The 18886-nt window shown below is 55.1% G+C and overlaps 12 protein-coding genes across 12 annotated transcripts; 5 read left to right on the forward strand and 7 right to left on the reverse strand.

Moving 5' to 3' along the window:
• Nucleotides 1-19: 19 nt before the first annotated feature.
• LRP88_03824 (uncharacterized protein) lies at nt 20-645 on the reverse strand (the record flags this gene model as incomplete). The annotated part of the gene is made up of 2 exons (XM_083240432.1): nt 20-417; nt 474-645. 2 exons carry the CDS (start codon nt 643-645, stop codon nt 20-22), a joined length of 570 nt encoding a protein of 189 aa, XP_083103722.1.
• Nucleotides 646-1078: 433 nt separating this feature from the next.
• LRP88_03825 (flavin reductase family protein) lies at nt 1079-1777 on the forward strand (the record flags this gene model as incomplete). Its single annotated transcript, XM_083240433.1, has 1 exon — nt 1079-1777. One exon carries the CDS (start codon nt 1079-1081, stop codon nt 1775-1777), a length of 699 nt encoding a protein of 232 aa, XP_083103723.1.
• A 501-nt stretch (nt 1778-2278) lies between these two features.
• On the reverse strand, nt 2279-4871 carry LRP88_03826 (Zn(II)2Cys6 transcription factor; the record flags this gene model as incomplete). The annotated part of the gene is made up of 4 exons (XM_083240434.1): nt 2279-3115; nt 3171-3474; nt 3535-4190; nt 4239-4871. 4 exons carry the CDS (start codon nt 4869-4871, stop codon nt 2279-2281), a joined length of 2430 nt encoding a protein of 809 aa, XP_083103724.1.
• A 341-nt stretch (nt 4872-5212) lies between these two features.
• LRP88_03827 (serine hydrolase domain-containing protein) lies at nt 5213-6496 on the forward strand (the record flags this gene model as incomplete). Its single annotated transcript, XM_083240435.1, has 3 exons — nt 5213-5306; nt 5357-6183; nt 6239-6496. The coding sequence occupies 3 exons, from the start codon at nt 5213-5215 to the stop codon at nt 6494-6496; spliced, it is 1179 nt and encodes a 392-aa protein (XP_083103725.1).
• A 118-nt stretch (nt 6497-6614) lies between these two features.
• LRP88_03828 (YciI family protein) lies at nt 6615-7088 on the reverse strand (the record flags this gene model as incomplete). The annotated part of the gene is made up of 3 exons (XM_083240436.1): nt 6615-6808; nt 6864-6916; nt 6994-7088. 3 exons carry the CDS (start codon nt 7086-7088, stop codon nt 6615-6617), a joined length of 342 nt encoding a protein of 113 aa, XP_083103726.1.
• A 778-nt stretch (nt 7089-7866) lies between these two features.
• Nucleotides 7867-10399, forward strand: LRP88_03829 (uncharacterized protein; the record flags this gene model as incomplete). The annotated part of the gene is made up of 4 exons (XM_083240437.1): nt 7867-8646; nt 8701-9377; nt 9427-9730; nt 9779-10399. The coding sequence occupies 4 exons, from the start codon at nt 7867-7869 to the stop codon at nt 10397-10399; spliced, it is 2382 nt and encodes a 793-aa protein (XP_083103727.1).
• Nucleotides 10400-10453: 54 nt separating this feature from the next.
• On the reverse strand, nt 10454-11426 carry LRP88_03830 (aromatic alcohol reductase; the record flags this gene model as incomplete). Its single annotated transcript, XM_083240438.1, has 2 exons — nt 10454-11323; nt 11379-11426. 2 exons carry the CDS (start codon nt 11424-11426, stop codon nt 10454-10456), a joined length of 918 nt encoding a protein of 305 aa, XP_083103728.1.
• Nucleotides 11427-11578: 152 nt separating this feature from the next.
• Nucleotides 11579-12583, reverse strand: LRP88_03831 (amidohydrolase family protein; the record flags this gene model as incomplete). Its single annotated transcript, XM_083240439.1, has 1 exon — nt 11579-12583. The coding sequence occupies one exon, from the start codon at nt 12581-12583 to the stop codon at nt 11579-11581; it is 1005 nt and encodes a 334-aa protein (XP_083103729.1).
• A 230-nt stretch (nt 12584-12813) lies between these two features.
• On the reverse strand, nt 12814-14423 carry LRP88_03832 (uncharacterized protein; the record flags this gene model as incomplete). Its single annotated transcript, XM_083240440.1, has 3 exons — nt 12814-13598; nt 13648-13956; nt 14006-14423. 3 exons carry the CDS (start codon nt 14421-14423, stop codon nt 12814-12816), a joined length of 1512 nt encoding a protein of 503 aa, XP_083103730.1.
• A 595-nt stretch (nt 14424-15018) lies between these two features.
• LRP88_03833 (fumarylacetoacetate hydrolase family protein) lies at nt 15019-15959 on the reverse strand (the record flags this gene model as incomplete). The annotated part of the gene is made up of 3 exons (XM_083240441.1): nt 15019-15609; nt 15660-15737; nt 15789-15959. The coding sequence occupies 3 exons, from the start codon at nt 15957-15959 to the stop codon at nt 15019-15021; spliced, it is 840 nt and encodes a 279-aa protein (XP_083103731.1).
• A 457-nt stretch (nt 15960-16416) lies between these two features.
• Nucleotides 16417-17565, forward strand: LRP88_03834 (2,4,5-trihydroxytoluene oxygenase; the record flags this gene model as incomplete). The annotated part of the gene is made up of 3 exons (XM_083240442.1): nt 16417-17082; nt 17134-17312; nt 17367-17565. The coding sequence occupies 3 exons, from the start codon at nt 16417-16419 to the stop codon at nt 17563-17565; spliced, it is 1044 nt and encodes a 347-aa protein (XP_083103732.1).
• Nucleotides 17566-17920: 355 nt separating this feature from the next.
• Nucleotides 17921-18745, forward strand: LRP88_03835 (SDR family NAD(P)-dependent oxidoreductase; the record flags this gene model as incomplete). Its single annotated transcript, XM_083240443.1, has 1 exon — nt 17921-18745. One exon carries the CDS (start codon nt 17921-17923, stop codon nt 18743-18745), a length of 825 nt encoding a protein of 274 aa, XP_083103733.1.
• Between the last annotated feature and the right edge of the window lie 141 nt (nt 18746-18886).

An 18886-nucleotide genomic window follows, 5' to 3' on the forward strand; every position in this document is an offset into this window, starting at 1 on the left:
TATCTGTGAGAGCGGCTAACTACTTGTCCTTCTTCTCGAGATACTTCTTCGGCACTCGAAGCGTGGCATAGTTCGACATGGCATCCAAGTGCTCCTTGTCCGAAATGGGCCGGCCCTCCTGCACATACGTGCCCAAAAGCTTGAAGTAGTTGATGTAGTACGCCGGAGTGTACGTGTTGAAGAACTTGACCTCCTGGTCCGTCGGGTTGCTGAAGGTGTGGGGAGCCCGGGTCGGGACAGTCACGTAGTCCCCCTCGTGGGCGTCGATGATGTCCTCGGTGCCGTCCGCCTTGGGAAGATGGTAGCGAATTGTGCCCTTGGTTGTCAGAAAGGTCTCGTCGTGCATCTCGTGCCAGTGGGCTGGTGGGCCCTTGAGTCTGGGGGGGAGAGTGAACTCGGCCGCTCCGATGCGGTTGTCTTTACCCGACGAGTCACGGGTCAGCTTCTTCCTGTTGGGGGCTGGCCGCACTCACCTGTGCGAGACCCATCTTCCAGCACGCGGCAGGTGATGAGCCCCAGCTTGATGATGTCGCCGGCTTTGGCTGGCACAAAGTTTACCGGGGTGCCATCGGTGGGGATATCGCGGCCGGGGCCAAGTTCGACATCATCATCAACGGGTTCAATGGTAGAAGTCTGTGGCGACATGATGAGATGTTTGGGTAGCTAGCAAGAAATGAGTTTGTCTTTACAAGATACAGAATTACAGGTACATCAAGGTTACCATAAAAGAGGCCTTCTTTTCAATCTTAGCATCGCTTTCAGTCAGCAACGGGGTGGAGACTCGATCCCGGACTCGTCCCCCGAGTTTTGCGGGGGAACGTGGCTTCACGATCCTCGGCCGCGTCTTCCACAGAATGCGGAATGTCCGAGGCTCTCCGTTGAGCACGAGCTGCGGGCCATGCTCGTACTTCCGTGTCAAGGCGCGGGACAGCTCCGGGACAACAGGTGACAACATGTCGTGCTCCTTATGAACCCTTATGTTTATGAGATCCATGATTGACACCCTTGAATAAGATCCGCAATTTGAAGTCTTGGAATTCCTTTCAGTTCTCAAGGAAGACTTTCATAGAAACCTGCAATGTATTACGAACCTGGAAACACCCCCCACGACCTCCCCCATGACCCCTTCAAGGCATGCGTCGTCCCCCGCCCCATCGGCTGGATCTCGACCATCTCCGGCACAGATCCGGACACGCACAACATCGCGCCCTACTCGCAGTTCAACAACCTCACCTTCGACCCGCCATACGTCATGTTCGCGGCCAACCAGAAGCCCGACTCGCAGCGCAAGGACACGGTCCACAACGCCGAGCTCACGGGCAAGTTCTGCTGGAACCTGGCCACCTGGGACCTCCGCGAGGCCGTCAATATCTCAGCGCAGCAGGTCGACTACGGCGTGGACGAGTTTGAGCGCGCGGGGCTCGAGAAGGAGTACAGCCGCGCGCTGCCGGGTGATCCTGTGCCGATGGTCAAGAACAGCCCCGTCAAGTTTGAGTGTGTCTACCACACAACTCTGCGGCTGCCTGCTAGGCCGCCGATGGGGACGGTTGATGTCGTCATTGGTAGGGTGATTGCGGTGCATATCCGGGACGACGTCTTGACCGATGGCAAGTTGGATGTTTCCAAGACGCACCCTATTGCTCGATGCGGGTATTTTCAGTATGCGGTGATTCGGGAGACGTTCGAGATGATTATTCCGGGTATGGATGAGGCAACGCACGCGGGGTTGGAGGGAAGCAGTGAGATACATCAGAAGATTCAAGATGTTCACCTATGAGAGAGTCAGTAGTTAAGAGAATTAGACATTATTTGAATGTTTAGATGATTCTTTACTTGATTTTGGCGTGATTGGCAAGCTCTCATGAATAAGCCCCCTGAACCCCTTCAACCCTTTTTATTACTACATGGCTATTTATTTACCTGCAGTCTTGAGAAGGTGGAAAGGAATAATTCTCTTGTTTCTCGTACGGAGGTTACAGCAGTTAAATACCCCATGATAGGTTTAACCTTTCATGATGATGCAGCTAGGTGTGAGTCTTCTACTGCAGGTGGCAGAAGGTTAAAAAAATAAGAAAAAGGCCGCTATGTTAGCATTGGGATATAATGCTATGATGTGTTGACAATGTGTTCTTTATTATAGTTGAAGCCCGGCCCTTGATGCGTTAACTGAGCCACAAGATCGGCTATTCATTTACAGTTATTCGGTGATCCCAGTCGTGCACCAAGATGCAGAAAACTACTTGATACATGTTCAATTTCAACCACCCCCCGCCATTAATCAGAAAACATCGTCGAGGAACGAAAAGTCCTGCACGCCTCCAAAGTCATCAACAGAGAACTGGCCATCTATCATCATCTGATCCGGGTCTGGGAGTGGATCTGGTATACCACCCATGGAGAAATCCGGCATCGTGTTAGTATATGCCTGACGCCATGGACTCTGTATCATGTCGGTGAGTTGCAGAGACAATGACGATACATCCGTGGTAGCCGGTGGAGGGATAGCCGCATTTGGTTCAACTGATCTGATAGGGGGCTGCTGCTGCCGACCATGTGGTTGCTGTGGTTGTGTTTCCTGTCTGGGATAACTTGTGGTAGCCGATGAAGTATGTATCATCGGCACAGCCGATGAGAATGACGCCACGGAGCCTCTGAAGGATGCCCGCCTCAAGTTATTCGCATTCCGCGAGCCTCGTCTAGCCCGCTTGCTCAAAGCCTCCCGCCGTGCCGAGCGCGCCTTTTCCAGCAACCTAATGATGGACCGCCACTGCTGAGGTTTCCTGCCATTCAGCAGCGAAGCGGGATGCTCCCACCGCAGCACGATGGCCTTTTCAACCGCTTCCCACGCTCGACGCGAGTGTCTGCAGAACGGATCCATCTGCAGCCAGACGAGGACGAGCGAGAATGCATGCCATTGCGTGTAGGAGCTGAAAAGCCAGAGCCACGGGCGTGTACGCGGATCGGTCCGCAGTTTATAGTTGAGTTCCATGACCTCGACTGCGACGAGGAAGAGCCTCTCGCGGGTGGCTTCTGACATGGTTCTCATGTCGTGTAGCGGGTTGCATCCGTGCAGTCTGACTTTGTGGAAGAGCATCCTGGTAAGGATGACAGTAGTCTTAACCTCGCATCTCAGTACGTTTCGTTTACAGTACTGCGACCTAGAAACTCACCCAGTGAAATGCGTTTGTCGGAGAACATTCTCGAAGAAAGCGCTCTGAGAAATTCGACTCGCAAGCCTCGATCCAATCAGCCCGCTCCTGCGGTGTAAGTTCCGCATACGCTTTCCCTGTAGCTCCGCACAGTCTTCTCGAGTCAGCCATACAGCGATACATGCTGGTGATCTGGCAGCGGGCTAGCGTGAAGGTCATCTCTGTGATGCGTCTTGCTTCAGGCGGGTACTCTGTCATCGCGGGATATATCTGTGCGTCGTCTAGGTTCCGGGGTGGGTTGGTGTCAGAGCTGCTCATCTCAAGCCTGTGCCAACAAGTTAGAATGAGGCACCGGAAAATCCAACCTGGGACGTGCCGTGCTTACAAGTTGTATTCTCCAGAGTAAGCCTCCGCAGACGGTGCATCCAAAATGGCAATTTGCCACCAAAGCCTGCGCCGCATCTCCACCTCATATATCGACAGCCCAACGAAACTATCCTCTCTGTGCAGCCCAAAGGTCTGGGCCAGCCGAACAGCCAGGCCTGACAGCTTCCAAGACAATCGGGGTTCGTGATGCTGGAGAAACACAAGGTACAGAGCCAGGGCCTGCAGCGGGCGGATGTCGCCAGTATGGATGAGCAAGGCGCTGGCAAATAGTCCCTCAAGTTCCTCCCTCAAGCGGGATAAGACCTGTGCCTGCCCGTTGCCAAAGATCACGACGCATTCTTCCTCGCTCAGACTGGTCACCGCTCCGTAGTAGGCGGCTAAAAGGTTGCACTGTATACCGTCGGCCGAGCTCGAGGAATGCCATCCCAGAACAGCCTGCTCCAGCGACGGAAGATGCAACAACTTGGTCAACGGCTCCACCCTTTCTTTGTATATGCCCCAAAGATGCATTTTCTGGACAACCAAAATCTGCATAACTCGTTCTTTGGAGTTTGCCAGTGTCCCCGGACAGCGACCTGTCGACGTTCTCTGCATGTCGCTCTGGTCTTGATGGGCGTCGTTGTCGTCTGTATCTGACTGGGAGCCACTACTGATCTGTAGACCATTAGACATGTTTCAGGCAGGAGTTTTGCGAGCTCTTACCTCGGTGCTTCCGTCGTCCCAGAACCACCGCCTTACGTATATGTCTTTGCCGTGGTCGCGGACAATTTTGCCGGGGCTCTCGCTGTGGCTCGACACTGCACTAGGGGTTTTACCGGTTGCTTCCTGTACCTCGCCCTGATGCTCAGCTCCAGCTGAGCTCTCTTGGATATAAGGCTGAGACTGAATCTCAGTCGCTGCTCCTTCCTGAGCAGCAGTGGGAACCACAGGCTGCAGAGGCTCCGTTTGGCCGTCCCCATCAGAGAACTGATTGGAAGGCAAAGAAGCCTCAGCCGTCTCGGACTCCTTGGGCTCCAGTGTCTGCACAGCCTTCTCAAGTCTCTGCAGCATCTCAAAAAGCTCCGGTGCCATCCCGGCCTGAGCCCGATTCGCGATGCCGACGGGGAACACGCACTCGTTTCCAGCCTTGACGCAGCTGGTGCATGGCTTCTGCTTGTCGCACTTGACCTTTCGCTTGCTACACATCAAGCATGAGCGCCGTTTTCTGCCGGCATTGCTTGTGTGTGTTGGACCCGTGTTGGTAGCAGAGGCGCTCGCTGTCGAGGGCATCTGCTTGTCCGCCATGTTGCTTTGATTCGTGTCGTGACCTAGCCCTGGTTCCACGAGACTGAGCATGGTAGTGTATGAAGCCCGATCTGGGCAGTGGCACTCCTGATTAGACTTCCGGGACCCCGGCCGAGGGGTTTACAGACGCTATTCGAGATCGAGGAGACCAAATTTACAGGGGTTGGCCCGTCGGCCGAGGCCGCCGAGCAGCATTGTGGTGATCGAGACTAGACTCCACTACCTATCACATCACCAAGAAGGTGGATAGCTGGGAAAATAATCGGAAATAAATATGAGGTGGTGCTATATCATGTCCCACGATGGCAGCAATTCCAATACGCCCTCTGCCAATTGCTAATTCCTGACTAGGAGCACGTTACCATCTCGATTACCTATACGAGCTTGCCATCATGAAACTCAAATGCGAAGAAACACTCGATTCTCTGACACAGGGCCTCTCATCCGGGCTTCCAGGAGTAGTGCTTGCTGCTTTCAGTAAAGACGGTACGGCCACCGTAAACTGCGATTAAGCCTCAACTCACATATCTATCTAGAGACTTTCTACACCGTAGCTAAAGGCCAGCTCAAAGAAGAAAAGGGTCAGCAAATCACCCTCGACAGCACCTTCTGGGGCTTCTCCTGCACGAAGCTGCTCACCACGATCGCCGTGTTACAATGCGTTGAGAAGGGCTTGATTGGTCTGGACGACCCGGTTGGCAGCGTGCTGCCAGAACTTGAGAATCCGGATATCATCAAGGCCAAGCCCGATGGACTTTTTGAGCTCGTGCCGGCCAAAAACAAAATCACCCTGCGCCATCTGGTAACTCACACAAGCGGCCTCTCCTACGACGCCATGCACCCGATACTGGTAGCATGGAGAAAGTCCAGAGGGGAACACCCTTTGGTGATGAGCGGCAAGGTGGCCGAGGCCTTTACCCTGCCTCTTCTCTTCGAGCCTGGGAGCAGTTGGGTTTACGGTTCAGGTCTCGACTGGGTTGGCGTGCTGGTGGAGAGACTCAACGGTAACACGAAACTGGCCGCCTACATGCAAGACAACCTGTTCAAGCCTCTTGGATTACGAAGCTCGACCTTCCATCCATCTACGAGACCAGACATCCTGACAAATTTGGCCCAGATGTGGCATCGGACCGATACGGGAGAGCTGTCACCGATTCCGTCCCCATATCCGCTAGATGCACAAGATGATAGTGGCGGTATGGGGCTCATAACGTCAACTTCGGACTTCATCGCCATTCTGCAAGGTCTTTTGAAGGAGAAGCCCGTCCTCCTCAAGCCGGACTCTGTGGCGGCCCTGTTTACCACTCAGTTTGAGACCGGAACACCCCAATACGAGGGACTTGTGGGACAAGAGGTACGCTCCGTATCCACCGGTGATGGTCGGCTTCGCTAACGACTGCTGACAGTCCCTGCACAAGCAATTAACTGGAGACGACACGGGTCATCCCGAGGTGGCATTTGGCCTGGGTGGTTTGGTTGTTCAGGGGAATGTGCCCAACCTCCCGTCCAAGACGCTCACCTGGAATGGAATGCCCAATATTGGCTGGTTTGTGAACCGGGATAGAGATCTGGGCGCCGTTTACGTGAGCCAAGTGCTTCCTGCGGGTGATGCAAAGAGCGTGGGGCTTCTAGGGGAGTTCTGGAGAGAGATCTGGAGCAAACATGGGCGGTCTTGAGTATGCGACTGCAGTGAAACCGGCATGTATTGATATCAAATCAAGATATATGTTTAGATGGCACTGGATAGCATACACATTGACTTCTATCCTCTCGGTCCCATATCCTGGCAATCCATCAAATAGCACTTCGCTTAGGTCGGAAGAAAGGATGGATCTGCGCATTCTCGAGGTCCCAAACCCGCTCCTTGACCAGGGGATCATCCTTGAGACGGGCCACGACATCGTCCCGTGTGGGGGCAAAGACCAGCATGGCGCTGCCGGTTATGTGCGGGGGCTGTCCCGGGCTCGCACGGTCCTTCAAAGTGGCTCCTTCAGGGCATTGAATTAGAGAGAGTCGTTGTGCAGCGAAACAGAGTTGTCTCACCTCCAAACACCCAAAAGTCCTGAGGGTCCGATTTCATCCTTTGGATGTGCTGACTGATGGAGGTCAGTCGCCATGCACATTTTATTTGACACATGGAATGTGTTTTGTGGCGATGATCTGAAATACTCACGGAAACACGGCGGCTCTCCTTTCTTTGGCATCGGGGAGGTCTGGGATGTGGATGAGCCATTCTGACTTTTCCACTGCAGAGGTTGACGAGGTCATGCTGGATAAAACTTTTGATGCAAATATGAGGCTCTTTAATTTACTTCCAACAGTCATCAGCGTGGTGTCGACCCAAGTCTTTTAAGTCCTCCATGCCAACTTGGCTATATGGAGACCGGACGGGTCTCCGGATGTCGGACCCCGGGGGCCCCGGCCGCTGTCTGCCGAGCATGGGTGCCGGCCCCATCCAGATATCCAGATTACCAGATTACCAAGGTCCAGGCTGCTTATCTCTTCCCTTCCTGGTCACCTTACCCGGCCCTCGCGTACCCAGCAGAGACAGCAGAGACATGCCATGCTTGCGTGGTACTTGGTAGTGAGTGTTCTTTTCTTAGATTCAGAACTCCTCAGGATTGATAATGGACCAGGCTCCCCGCTGAAATCTGGCCGAGCAAATACCCTTCCCCTGATTCGCGCTTCCCCGCACTTTTGCAACCCGCTCGATACCGTCTTGCGCTAAGGAATCTGGTGGCGTACCCTACCCTCCAGCGTGGGTGTCTGGTGATAATGGATGGAAATGCGTTGCCCGCCTTATCTCACCTCCTCCTTGTGCTCGCCTACCGTGGACAACGGCTTCCCCTCTTCACAATCATTCAGTGTCGCATGTAACGCCCAAGGTCTGACTCGTTACTATTGCACACATTGGACGGCAATCGCTTCCACTGGCGACGTGGACGACCTTTCCTTAGCGCGGCCTTGACAATTGGGGCACAAGCCTTGGTACACGGACAATCCGCCGTCGGATCCGGAACATCGCCATTGCCAACACCAGCGCGAGATGGAGTCTCGGGACAAAGCGCAGTCTCAAGTTCCGCCGGGCGACCAAGCCATGTCTGAAGGCGACACCATCATCTTAGCATGGAATCCCACCGGAGACGGCCAGGAGCAGCAAGAACAACAACAGCAACAGCAACAGCAACAGACACAGCAGCAGACACAGCCTCGCATGCCCCGGAGAGTCTGCGCAGCATGCCGCCGCCGCAAGGTCGGCTGCGACAAGAAGCAGCCGTGCCAGCACTGCAGCAAGTCCGGCACCGAGTGCGTCTACCCGCCGGACAACAACCCGGACGCGCAGCAGATGCTCCGGGACACGCGACTGCTGGAGCAGCTCCACCGCCTCGAGCCCATGTTCAAGACGCTGGTCAGCTGCATGGAGCAGGGCACGCTGCCGCCTTCCGTGTTGAGCTCCGTCCTGCCGCAGAGCCTGGCGGACCCCAAGAATGCGCCGCCGTCGCCGACGCCGCCGATGCCTCCTCACTCGGTCGGGTCCGGCGACACGGACAATCAGCCGGGGTACCGTCTCGTCGGCAATGAATCGCATGCGACGCAGCAGACTCCGAGTCCTCTCCAGCGGTCGCACTCGCTGTTGCAGGACACAGACTCGACTGGTGGCTTGCAGTCCAACCCTGCCAATACTGCGAGTGCAGCTGGCGAAAGCTCTCGAGAAGCCTCAGGCTCGGCTTGGTCACCGTACGGGACATCAATGGGGAAGCTAGTAAGGGATAACGGTCGGCAGAGATACGTGAGCGGTACATTCTGGGAGGCTCTGCATACTGAGGTGGGCAAACTTCCAGTAGGCCACTTCCATGTTGCTGATACCCCTTCTCTCTAGCACGACATGGACGAAGCTGTAGTGAGCGACGATGAGGACTCTGAATGCGACGAGAGTCCCCCTCCATCCAGCCTCGAGTCACTACAATACGCCCTGATCTTCAACACCTGCACCCAGAAAACCGGCCCCGACTCTCCCCACCCTCCCCAGCACCAAAGACTCAAAGCGTGGAAACTGTTCAAGGCGAATGTACACCCGGTCGCGACCATCCTTCACATACCCTCGGTCGAGCCAATGGTCCTCGAAGCAATGCAGAACCCGCGGGACCTCCATCCACCACTCGAGGCTCTCCTGTTCGTGATATACTTTGGCGCCGTCAACAGCCTCTCCTCGGACGACTGCGAGCTGCAATTCGGCGCGCAGCAGTCTGCCCTGCTAGCCAAGTTGCGCCGAGGCGCAGACAGCGCCCTTTCGCGCTCGAGGCTGATGGAGACGGACGACATGCTCACGCTGCAGACTTTTGTGGTGTATCTGGTGCTCCTGCGCTCTCGCGATCCTACCTACTCCTGGAACATGACCGGGCTAGCTGTTCGGCTTGCGCAGTCTCTCGGGATGCACCGCGACGGAAGCGCTCTCAACCTCAGTCCTTTTGATGCCGAGATGCGTCGCCGGCTGTGGTGGGGTATATGTATCCTCGACACGCCTGCCTCCGAGGACTACTCGTGCTCTCCAGGCCTGTAAGTCATCCGCGTCTCTGTGCAATGAGCCGAACTAATCCATATCCAGCATGGAGCTAAGCAGCTTCGACTCCAGACCGCCCCTCAACGTGAACGACGCAGATCTGCACCCGGACATGACCGAGTATCCGAGCGAGTCTCGCGGCATGACCGATATGTCCTTCACGGCCGCCCGCTGCTGGGCCTCCAGCATCTGGCGGACCATGATTGACACGCGCAGGATTGACCCGGATACCGGGAGGAGCTTCAAGCCCATGACGGTAGCGGAGAAGCATGCGTGGGTCGACAAGCAGCGGGAAAAGATTGTCGGCCGATTCTCCGGGGACAAGGCATCCCGGGAGTCGCTCCGCTGTGTAAGCCTCCGTCTGTCTGCAAACTCGTGTTGTTCTAACATCCTGTAGTTGGTCAGCGCCTTTATCGGCACCATCATCTCCAACCTCCATCTCATGGCCCTCAACCCGCTCGGTTCGGAGACCTCGCTGAACGAAGACCAGCGAAGACGCGTCTTCCAGGACGCGATAGAATGCATGACGCACTCATACCGCCTGCGCACCGACCCCCTGGTAGCACACTGGTCATGGCTGACAAAATGCTACAACGAGTGGCACGCCTTCGCCGTCATCCTGTACGAGCTCTCCAGCCGGCCCCTGGTACGGGACGCCGACAAGGCCTGGCGGGTGGTGGAGCAGAGCGCCGTGCTGCGCTGGGACTCGCCGACGCGGCACCGGAGGGTGCACCAGTGGCGGTCGGTCATGCGGAGCATCGACAAGGCGAGGAGGCGGAGGAAGAAGGAGCTGGGGCGGCGCAAGTCTGCCCTGTCGGCGAGGTCTTCGTCTACGGCGCCGCAGAACACGAGTCCGGCTGCCCAGCAACTATGGCCAACGGTAGACAATTCACAGGGCGGTCAAATTGACCTCGCACGTGCGTATCAAGGGGATGACAAGATGGGGCCTCTACTGGGAGAGGACATGTGTACTTTTGCTGGTGATGATGGTCAACTGTACTTTGTCTGTGAATACTAAACCAAGTTCAACTAGTCTAAATTTCTATTGCGTTCGAGTACATGCTGTCAAGTATCACACCAGCCGCTCCTTCAATAAACCCTCAAATTCATTCCTGGTCATCTCTGTGAGGCCCAATCGATCCATGTCAGCATCATAAGTGCTCGCAAGCCCAGGCGCAAAGGTCGCCCTCGTTGCAAAGGCGGCAAAGGCCCTTGGACTAAATATTCCGGAAGCCAAGTCGTCCTCTGCCTTCTTGACCAGGACCTCAGTGTCGACGGTAACGGGTGTCCAGTCGTGTCCCGCATCGAGCCTTTGAAACGTCTGGAGCAAGTCGCGTGGCGTGGTTGACAAGTCTTGGATGCGGATAGCTCTGTTCCTCGTCGCTTCAAAGTTGCTCAAGACGGCCACTACTGCTCGCGCAACGGTACTGATGCTTGTGGTAGAGAATTCAGTATCTCCGCCGTCGTAGATATTGACTGTCCGGGCGGTAAAGTCCGCGAACACGTTCAAATCAAGTCCATCTTCGAGCAGCAGACTGTTGTATATGTACGTATAAGTAAGCTCGTTCTCTTTGGCCAGTTTCTCCAGGTACTCCTCGGTCTGGACCTTGGTGTGGTACGTGGGAAACGCCCGAATCTTGGGATTCTGCAGATCGGCCCCGAACTCGGAGGGTATGAAACGCTTCACCCCGGCAGCTACCGCAGCGTCGATGAGTTTAAGCTGGCATTCCAGGCCCGTCTTTTTGCCGAGGGCAGACACGACGGCGCCGACTCCCCGGAGTGCGTCTCGGAGTGACTCAGGCGATTCGTAGTCGACCAGCGCGACTCTGGCCCCTGAAGGATAGTCGATTGGCTTGCGTCCGCGACTTGCCAGGACTGTAACGTCGAAAGACTGTTCTTTGAGGAGTGCTTCGAGCACCTGCCGGCCGAGGTGTCCTCCGGCCTGGAAACTGATGAGCGAGTAGTTCTTTAGCGAAGGAAGATGCTATTGCACCCACCCCGGCCAAGGCGACGGACTTGACCACTGCACTGTCTGCGGAAGGCATTTTCGATAAGTGTTTGTAAAGTGTCACTGAAAGTTCTGCGAGGCACCAAGCTTGATTCGAGAGTGAGATGGAGAAGAACGTAAACATAGATATCCATCATACAGCAACACTAGCACGTATGTAACTAAACCAGGAGAATATCTATGCATGCATCAGTCCTCGGACCCCTTCCCCGGACTCCCCGCCCTGACCCGCAGCAGCCTCTCCGCATTCCGGTAGGCAATCATCTCAAGCTCCTCCGGGGTAACCAGCCCACTGTCCTGCAGCTCCCGGATCCACCTCAGGCCATTCTCGTTCTTCTCAAACGGATAGTCCACGCTGTAGAGGACGTGATCGACCCGCGTATTCCTCAGGATGCACGCCATCGGGGCCACACTCCACACCCCGCTCGTCGTGATCCAGATGTTCTCGTCCCACACCTGGCGCCAGGGTCTCTGCCGTTCTCCCCACCGCACCGAGAGCTTCTCTACCCGCTCTAGCATAAAGGGGAGCATCTCGCCAAAGTGGCCGACCACGATCTTGAGCGTCGGTAATTCGTCAAACAGCCCGGCTGCGAACAGCTTCAGCACCCCGAGCCCAGTGTCCTGATGCCAGCCAAACCCGCTAGACCCGAGGCTCCGAGCTGCACCGGCTACATAGTTACCCTCGTAAGCCGAGCTCTGGGTTTCCGCCGGGTACGTGGGATGTAGATAGATGGGTACATCAAGCTCAGCCGCTACGATAAACACGGGCCAGAAGCGCCGGTCGTCGTAGTGAGCCCCGTCCACATGGGCGTCCACCAGCGCCCCGACAAACCCGAGCTCCCGGACACAGCGCCGGAGCTCGGCTGCTGCCGCCTCGGGCTCGGCCATGGGCAGCACTGCGAAGCCGGCAAGGCGGTGCGGGTTGGCGCGCACCGCTTGGGCCAGCTCGTCGTTTGCCAGGCTGCTGAGGCGTAGGGGTCTGGGACCCAAGCCCGGCGCGTGCGACACGACCTGGAGAGATATGCGGTTGGTGTCCATGTCCTGTATCCGCAAGGTTGCGAGGTCTGTAAGGCGGGCTGACACGTCTGGCAGGTGCTTGAGCTGCTCCTCGTAGATGTCGGAGAGCTCGGGGAGTAGCTTGGCCGAGACGAAGTGCTCTTCAAGCGTGATGAGGGGAGGCAGTGGCTTGGGCATTTTGTCGACTTGTCCTGGGCTGAGAATTATGCTGGTGACCAAGATCTGTTGAGCTGTGTTATATCTATTATCTTGATCCAATTGTCATTGATGCCCCCCCACGTCGGCCAAGCGCCCGCATCATTTATCCGAGGTGCAGGTTCACGGCTGTGTACGCTATCTGATGCCCGAGTCAATATCTTCGGGTCTGTTGACGTTAATTCAAGGCAAAGTATGATAGGTATCTAATCTCAATCCCGTGGCTTCTCAATCAGCTTGCTCTTGTCAATGTAAAACATGGCAACAAGCGCCTCCTTCGCCTTGTCCAGGTTCAGACTCTTCTGCCTCTCCTGGATATCGCGCTGGCTCTTGAGCAGCTCATCCCTAATCTGCGACCACTCTAGCGTGTCTCCCGTCTCCTTGACAGTCACCGGGCGGATCTTGCCGTTCTTCTTCCTCCATACTCCGTCGACAATGACACCCTCGACATCCCGCACGTCGCTGTGTCGTACGACAGCTGCCAATGAGTCTGACTCGGAGACGCAGCTCATTGCCGGGCTACTGGGCGCATCGAATATGACCAAATCTGCTAGTTTGCCCTCCTTGATTGAGCCAATCTGGTCTCCTAGAAGAACTGCGCGTGCTCCGTTGATCGTGGCCGCGTTAAACGCCTCCTGGGTGCTGCCTCTCGGGTTAAGATGCATCCGGCGAGGAGCGCCAGTGCCATTTTCCGTCTCCGCCACAGCATCCTGCTGGCGTGCCATGTGCGACGCAGACCTGGCGAGAGCGAGGATGGAGCTTGTGCTGCTGGTATGGCAGTCTACGCCAAACGTGGTGTTGATGCCCGACGTGAAAGCAACTGGCCAGCCAAATCCCATCTGGGCTTCCGTATCCGGAGTGCTCGATACTGGAACCTTGGTCTCGACCAACTTGGCCACCTCTTTAGCGTTGAGACCAGTCGCGTGCGATAAAAGAATATCGCTGGGCGACTTTATGAGGCCGTATGACTCGAGGGTAGAGATTAACGGGTTGTTCCCTTTTTCTTGTCAGAAACGTCACGTAAAATGATTCGAGGCCGAACTTACCCAGAGCCGGGTTCTTAGCATAGTGAGACGTAAACAGCTTGATTCCCGCCTGGCGCAGCCCGGAAAAGATGCCCACGACAGCCTCCTTGGGCAGAAACCAGTAGTCAAACCCGAAACCGATGTGGACCCTGCCGTTCCCGTACGGCTGGGACCTAGCGAGCTCGAAGATATGCGCCATGCTGGAATCTGGCATGATGTCGCGCGACGGCTCACATGTTTTCGAGTCCCATTTGGTAAAGTAGGGACCGTGAGAGTAAGCAAAGATTGACCGGATGCCGGATGCTATGGTCGCGGATAGAGCTTGGGTTGCTATTCATGCATTAGCATTGTCCTCGACAGAATTGGCCATGAGGCTTACCATGTTCATTGGTCTGATTGCCGTGGGCATGGTCCAGTACAAACGTAGTCCCATCATCAATCGCCTCCAAAGCTCCTCCAAGCTGTCCCCAGAACATATCCCGCGGCTTGTACACATAACTCTGCCAGAAGCCCGTCACCAGGTAGTCGAAAACAGACTGCTCGGCATGACACCCCTTGAGCTGCGTCTGCCACAGGTGATGGTGCGTGTCGACAAAGCCAGGGCTGATGATCTTGCCGCTGCAGTTGACGAGCTCGGTGCCGGCCGGCGCGACGAGACCCTTGCCGATCTTGGCGATGCGGTTGGCCTGGATCAGGATGTCTGTGTTGCGGAGGGGGTTCACGTGATCCTTGTCGTCGTGGAAGAGGAGGGTGCCGCCCCGGAGGAGGATGGAGGATGATGCCGCTACTGATGCCATGTCTGCTGGTCTGAGATTGTGATAGGTTGTAACTGCGTCAAAGGTTGTCCCCGATACTGTCTTTATCAGCGTGGGCTTGTTGCATGTCACCAATCACAACCCTGATATGAGTCGGGTTTCTCGGCCGAGAATTCCGCAGTGAGACAGGGAAGAGGTTGTGCTCGGAACGACGTCCGCCTGGTTCCTCTTGACTTACCCTACACAGGTCAATTTTGTTCTCAAGGCAAGTCTGGACAGCTGTATTACAAGTCGTTTAGCGGCTGTGGGAAGATATGATGATTTTTCGATTTCGGATGACTTTTCCTCCTTGGGAAAAATGATGTCGAAGATTTGCGTCGAGGTGTTCAAACAAATGTCAACGTAAAAAAACTCATTGGCTCTTTATAAATCTCCGTCAATCAACTTAGAAGGGGGCCTATTTTTAGATTTTGGGCAGTCACTTATGACTAAGGCAGCTCGTTAAATAATATCATGCATAAACTCTCTCTATCAGTATGAAAACAAACACCCCTTGACAGTATAGAAACGCGACGCAGATAGAAACGAAACCTCTAATATCGATCTTCTAGGTAGGAACAACTTCCATGTATGAGACTCAAGCACCTCCATGGAATACCATCTTGTTCCTAATGAAGCCAAGCCCTCCAATGCTGACCTCAACCACATCCCCATCCTTGAGACACCCATTCGTATGCCATCCAACGCCCTCTGGGGTTCCCGTCATGATCACTGTCCCACGGCGCAAGGTCCGGCCTCGAGAGGCAAACGCGATGAGCTGTCGACACGACCATATCATCTGCGCCGTGCTCGTAGTCTGTCGCACCTCGCCGTTGACCGTAGTCTTCAGGTCCAGAGCCTGCGGGTTCGGCACCAGCTTCGGCGAGACCAGGTAAGGTCCCGTCGGGCCAAAGTCGTCAAAGGACTTGGCGTAGCCCATCTGGTACCCGGATACGTCGATGGCGTGAAGGTTGCGCGCCGAGACGTCGTTGCTGATTGTGTAGCCGAGCACGTAGTCCAGTGCGTCGTCCTCACTGATGTCGTATCCATCCTTGCCAATCACGATACTCAACTCTCCCTCGTAGTCCAGCAGCTCCTGCGCGTCTGGATGGATCTTGATGTCGTCCAGTGGTCCAGCCAGACGATCGGGAGGAGTAGCAAAGATGACGGGTTTCTTAGGCGGCGGAAACTATCATGCCTGTCAGCATTGCCTTCTGGCAGTCTGGAGGATGTGCCTACCTTTGTCTCCTTGGCATGAGACTTGTAGTTGACTCCCGCGCAGATGATGATGGGCGTGCTGGGTAATGGACACAGTAGCTGAACAGACGTAAGTAACGTGTAGGGCATGGTAACTGGACGGTAGCTCACCTTGACTAACTCGGCTTTTTCGTCCAAGACCTTGAATCCAGATTCAATGCTGCCAGAAACGAGCTGCACTGTCTTGCCCTCTAGTTCCGAGGCTGAAATCTCGCCTTCAACATTACCATATCTCTCGATGCCTTCCTTATCTAGGAATCGGATAAGCCGATCAAACGACATCTTTAGATGGAAGGCGAAAGTGGTGAGCTCGCGGGTTTGTTGGCGGCGTTCAAGGATAGCTATAGCTGGAGAACAAATTTGCAGAAACCTGCAGACTTTGTAACCTTCAGTTGAGGGTATCAATCAGTTCAGAGCATTTTCCAGTACTCTAATATCTTTACTCAACACAGCAAGTAAGCCGACCCGAGCATGACTTCGGAGTTAGCATGGCATCATCACAACCGCAATAGCCCGTTGCAATATCCCGAGTGAAACCCACCGGGCAAAGTCTCGGTTTCTCGGCTTCCGGCCTGGGGTTATGGGCTTCTTCCCGCACTCCCACACTCCCTAACCCGCAGTTCGGATCCGGGGCCCCGGCTGTACCGAGTAAGCATAAAATGGTAGCAACTGGGGATAAGCCACCGTGAAATCACCACGCTATCAGACATCCCCTTTGAAACTACATCCAATCTTTACAATGTCTCAATCATCTACTGACAGCCGCATCCTCCTCGATCGGCTTTCATATTGCCGCTACGGACATCCAAACCTGGAAAAGGCCAAGGAGTTCTTCACAGACTTCGGCCTGATCCCGGTCCTGGAGAAAGATGACAAGGTCTACTTTCGCGGCTTCGGCATAGACCAGTTTTGCTACGTGGCGGAGAAGACAAGCGACGGCAAGCGAAAGTTCAGGGGCGGCGCTTGGATCGTGCAGTCCATGGCCGAGCTGGAGAAGGCAGCCAAGTTGCCGGGCTCAACGCCGATCCATGACTTTGACGCGCCGGGCGGAGGAAAGGTAGTCATTATCAAAGACCTGCTGGGGGAGGAGGTGACTCTGATCTACGGGCAGGAAGATCGAGTTCCGGAGCCCAGGGAGGTTCCTAAGCCGGTCATGTGGAACACCTGGGAGGACAAGAAGCGGCTGGGCGAGTTCCAGCGCCCGGACAGAGATTTGCCGTCCAAGGTCCACAAGCTGGGTCACTACGGATTTGAGGTCAACGTGGATAAGATCCACGAGGTCTTCGACTGGTACAGCAAGACATTCAACATGAAGAAGACGGATACCTTGTTCCAGCCGCAGAGCAACAAGACGGTCATGATCTTCATTCACCTGGACAAGCGCAAGGAATACGTCGACCACCACGTAAGTTGCGCCAGGCTGCTTCTAGTATATGGTTTACTGACAATCGGGCAGAACATCTTCATCGCCGGCTCACCCGAACTCAAAGAGGGTATCAAAGCGCACCACACCAGCTTTGAAGTCGACGATGTGGACAGCCAGGTCGTCGGCCATCATTACCTGCGCCGCAAGGGCCACATCAACGTCTTCGGAGTGGGAAGACACGTGCTCGGCAGCCAGATCTTTGACTACTGGTAAGCAAATGAAATGACGTCTGAGAAAGAGCTCCTATTCTAATGGTGATGGAGGTTTGACTCGTCCGGATTCATCGTCGAGCACTACGTTGACGGCGATCTGGTCAACGAAGACTCGCCGCATGCGGATGAACCTGCCGTCGCTGCTACGGTGTCAAGCTGGGGTCCAGAAATTCCGCGTGCCTTCTTTACCAAGAAGTTTGAAGATTTACCTGGCATTACAGATATTCCGGTTGTTCCTATCGAGGCTTGAGATGTACGCAGGAGTGGAGTGTAACTGAATATTTCTAGCATTATCTTTGCAAAGCAATACTAAAGAAGCAACATCTTGAGAGCGCTGCATGTGAACAATTGGCTTCATCAGAATCCATTATGAGCGTCATTTCTCCCATTCCAAACCCTCATGAGGGAACTCGGTAGCATCGGCCTGTATTCCCCGAGCTCGGATCTGCCAATTGACTTTAAATCGGTACGCTGCCGGCGCTAGATGGGATGGTGTCCGTCGCCAACAAATGATAATATGCCGGTCGAGCTGAATTAAAGAGCCGTCGCAGGTTATTGAAGCGCTATCCATCCATGATATTGCACTCCAACCCTCAATCATGATCATGTCTTCCTCAACGCAACACCAAAAGACCATGGCTGGCAGAACAGCCGTCATCTCGGGCTCCTCCAAAGGCATCGGCGCCGGCATCGCCCTGGAACTGTCAAATCGTGGTGCAAACATTGTTCTTAATTACCCCTTCTTGTCCTTGGAAGCCGAGTGCCAGACCGTGGGCAAAACCCTGAAAACAGACTGGATCGCCGTGTGCGCAGACCTGGCATCCATCGACGGTCCATCAGAGCTCGTCCAACAGGCCGTAGCCAGGTTCGGCCATATCGACATCCTCGTCAGCAACGCCGGCTACGTTCCCATCGCGCCTCTCTGGGACGCCAGCCTGAGCATGTGGGACCGGGCGATGAACCTGAATGCCCGTGGCGCTTTTGCACTGGTGAAGGCGTCGCTGCCGCACCTGACGCCGTACAAGCCAGCCGATCCCCCGAGCATGTCTGGCGCGGTTGGCGGGTCGCGCATCATCATAGTCGGCTCGGCTGCTTCGCGAGTGCCCAAGGCGAACCAAGGCGTTTATGCGGCTACGAAAGGCGCTCTCGATTCCATCTTGCGGGTTTGGGCCAAGGAGCTGCCGCCAAAGTACGGCTGCACGGTCAACCTGGTGGCTCCGGGGCCGGTGTTGACCGAGACCTTTCTTGAACACTTTACTCCTGAAGAGTGGGAAAAGATCAAAGGAATGCTGATTGCCGAGACACCGGTGGAGGGTGGAGCTGCGTCTGTGGAGGATGTGGCTTGGGCGGTCGCCTTTCTTGCGGAAGAGCGGTCTCGTTTTATCAACGGCGAGTTTATGCTATTGTCTGGAGGAGTCTCGATGAAATAGTTGCAGAATACACAACATACTTCCTTTGGAAACTTGGATCATTCGAGCATGTTACGTATTTAATCACATGGTTCTATCAATCCCTCTCTCCTTGTTCAACACGGTTGCCAACCTAGCGCCTATCCGATCTCCCTCTTATAC

Source organism: Fusarium phalaenopsidis (assembly GCF_050370095.1).
Source record: "Fusarium phalaenopsidis strain FUZ10S chromosome Unknown contig_32288, whole genome shotgun sequence".
Lineage (NCBI taxonomy): Eukaryota > Fungi > Ascomycota > Sordariomycetes > Hypocreales > Nectriaceae > Fusarium > Fusarium phalaenopsidis.